Consider the following 3,456-nt stretch of genomic DNA (forward strand, 5'->3'; position numbering starts at 1 on the left):
CAGCCTGGCCGGGCGGGGGCCTGCGCGCTCCCTCCCGCTCTCCTTCGCCGGCCCTGGGCGCGGGGTTGGGGGGTGCACTGAGACCTCAGTCCGCCGGGATCCCACACGCTGTCCCCAATTGCCACCCCCAAAGCCGACAGACCCGCACCCCTTTAAAACCTCTTCAGTGTCCAAGACGCCGCCACAGTGTGCCCGGCTCCTCGGGGATGCCGCGGGGCTCAGTGCATCCATTTCCATTTTGGAACCGAGAGCCTTTTCTAGCCACGCCGTGATTTCCGAAGGCCAGGGCGCTTGACCCCCACATCCTGGTCCCCTGGCCTGTGCCAGGAGCGGACAGACATTCATCTCTCCCCTTTTTTCAGAATTTTGCACAAGAGTATGTAAAAGTGTTGGACACTTTATTCGAAGTCAAGTTTTTATGTATAGGCTACGTATATGCAATCAAGAGTTGCACAAGTTAAACTTGTAACTTGATACATATTATCCACTTATTTTAGAAGGTTTTTGTTTGGGAGTGATAATTTTGTGTTTTGGGTTAAAGATCTTTCATAATAAAGGGTTGATAGAAATTAGATTCTAATTTCCTTTTTGTAATGTGTACGTCTAACCAGTTCAAATTTAGTTCACCTCTTTGAAGAGCTGAAGTTAGGATGAAATTAGAACTCTCTAACATCTCATTTGAATGGCTCGAATCTAGCTACAGCTCTACCTTACTAATGAACACTGTTACTGTTTTTAAAACGCAGAACAATCTACTTTGGGAAGTGAAGAATGGAATCCTTGGGAAGGAGATGAGAAAAATGAGCAGCAACACAGATTTAAAACTAGTCTCCAAATATTAAATAAATCCATGAAAGGGAAAACAGACTTCCGAGTACAAATCTGGGGCAAAGCTGCCATTGGTAAGTTAATGTGTAGAGCCAAGACATGTAAAAAGCATCAGAAAATGTACTTCATTAATATTCAATTCATTTTAATACATTTGTAGTTTACTTCTTCATTTGTTAAAGGTATCATGATGCATGTTTTCAGGGTTTTTTTTCAGTATTTTATTTCTCCTTTCTGTTAGGCAATATCTGTGTAAATACATGCACTCATTCTATTGTTGGTCTTTAGTTGAGCACAGGTTGATTTGTAGATACAAAGAATGGGTCATGTAAGCATTATTATAGTTACATGCCTGTGTCAACTGAATTTTTATGAATCTATGTTTATCGATACTTGATACACAAGTACAAGTTGTGGCCACTGCCCTTGATGCCCAAACAAGTTTGGGCAACATTGAACTGAGCAAAGTTAAACCAGGTTCTTTTTTTTATTTCTCAGAGCCTTTCATAGGCCAATATCCATTGTCAGTGTCCAAGAAAGGGATATAGTATGCAGCTGATTAACCTTGATTGCCCACAAAAGCATTTTCCTCTGAGTATCACGAGAGCCTAGCATTCCAAGTTATATATTATGCTCAATTAGAGAATGGAACCCTCAATTCTTAGAAGAGTCAGAATTTAGTGATTTAGAAGGGGCTTTATTTGGCCTTTAAACATGAGTTGGATTTATACGTACAGTAAGGGATATGGATAGAAAGTGCCAGATGAGAGGAAAGTAAAAGAGGACAAAGCCTGCCCCATGTTGTTTCATAAATTCATTCACACTTGCATGCAAATATACATGCAAGATTACTAACTGCTCTTTAAATTTCAGGTACCCAGAACCAGGCCTCCAATCATCAAGTTCTAACAATTTTTTTCTTTATAAAATCTCTAATATTAATTTCTTCTTTTAAATTACCATTTTCTCATTCTAGTTTTTAATTAAATCTACATCTTAACAAGTTTTCATTATTTCCAGACTTTTCATTTTTAATCTAATAAGCACAAAGTGGCAGATGAGTTTTATCAAATTTTACTTTCATCAACCTATTCCCCAGGCACAGTAATAGCATACCAGTTATAGATATTCCCACTTAAAAAGGGAGAAAATGGTAGTAATATTGAGTCACTGGTCCAAACAATTTTGAAATTCAACCAGGAAAACTCCATTAGTTTCAAGGCCTGGGAATAATCTGTGGCTCAAGCTTTGCTTCTGGCCTTTCAGCTCTGGCTTTGAAGTCATTCTTCCTTTTTCATGAAGGTTAGCAAGTGTTTTCAGATCAGTAGTTTTCCAGCCTGTTTCTTGAAGATAGGATTTTGGAAGTCCAGCAGCCTCCTCTCATTTCAGCTTCTCTGGGTCTCTTTTAGTCCAAGCTGTCAGTGTTTCTGCTGATATAACATTCTCAAGAACCTTGTGGGTCTCCTATGTATGTCATGAGGACTTGCTGCATTAGGAAGAGCTCCTCCACAGGTTTTTCCTGGACAACCCCATCTCTATTTCTGGCTTCTGCTAAGATTACTGAAGGAGATACATAAATTATGCATCTAATATCTTCAAAGAGCCCGCTATATGACTAAATAGTATGATCTTTTTATATTCTGAGGCTCTAGCCTAAAGATATCAAGTCATATCCTTGGCCTCCTCTCAAGAGCATTCTTTTCCGACAGTGAATCTCCTAAATTTTCACCTCTTTTGCAATCTGAGTAGGCTGAGAATTTCCTAATCATCAAGTCCTGGTTCATTTTTACTTAACAGTTTTTTCCTCAATCTCTCTTTCCTCTCATGTTTTACTATAATTAATAAGAAGAAACTGGGCCACAGCATCAACATTTTGCTTAGAAATCTCTTCAGCTAAATATCCAAATTTATTGTTTACAAGTTCTGCTTTCCACACAACTGCAGGACACAATTCAGCTAAGCTTTCTGCTGCTATACGTAATATGCCACTTAACAAAGGGATACAGTCTGAGAAATGCCATTACGTGATTTCATCCTTGTGCAAACATCAGAGTATACTTACACAAACCTAGATGGTATATCCTACTACTGTAAATATATGTGCTATACTTTTCTATGACTAGCAGCACAGTAAGTTTGTTTACACCAGCATCACCACAAATTCGTGAGTAATGCATTGTACTATGACTTGATGACATTGCTAGGCATAGGAATTTTTTAGCTCCATTATAATCTTACTAGAGGCCTGGTGCACAAATTCACTCATGGGTGGGGTCCCTCGGCCTGGCCAACTATCAGGGCCGATTGGGGCCATCTCACCCAGTCCCGATTGGGGCCAGTTGGCCAGGGAGAGAGACCGTGGGAGGTTGGCCGGCTACGGGAGGTTGGCTGTGGGAGCGCACTGACCATCAGGGGGAAGCTCCTGTGTTGAGCTTCTGCCCCCTCGTGGTCAGTGCACATCATAGCGACCGGTCGACTGGTTGTTCGGTCTTTCAGTTGCTTAGGCTTTTATATATATAGACTAGAAGCCCTTTGCAGGAAGATTCCTGCAAGAATAGGACTTCCTCGGGCCGATCGCGCCACCAAGCCCCGCAGCCCAGGGCCACACACGGGGGTCCCGGCCGCCCA

General features: G+C 41.4%; 1 protein-coding gene across 1 annotated transcript in view; it reads left to right on the forward strand.

Moving 5' to 3' along the window:
* The first annotated feature begins 750 nt into the window (after positions 1-750).
* TMEM5 (transmembrane protein 5) overlaps positions 751-3,456 on the forward strand; it is a 14,588-nt gene continuing 11,882 nt past the window's right edge. The window contains exon 1 of the mRNA XM_014544133.1: positions 751-902. Coding sequence (XP_014399619.1) covers positions 851-902 — 52 coding nt within the window. The 5' untranslated portion in view covers positions 751-850. The remainder of the gene's footprint in view (positions 903-3,456) is intronic.

The sequence above is a fragment of the Myotis brandtii genome, unplaced genomic scaffold (assembly GCF_000412655.1).
Source record: "Myotis brandtii unplaced genomic scaffold, ASM41265v1 scaffold352, whole genome shotgun sequence".
NCBI lineage: Eukaryota > Metazoa > Chordata > Mammalia > Chiroptera > Vespertilionidae > Myotis > Myotis brandtii.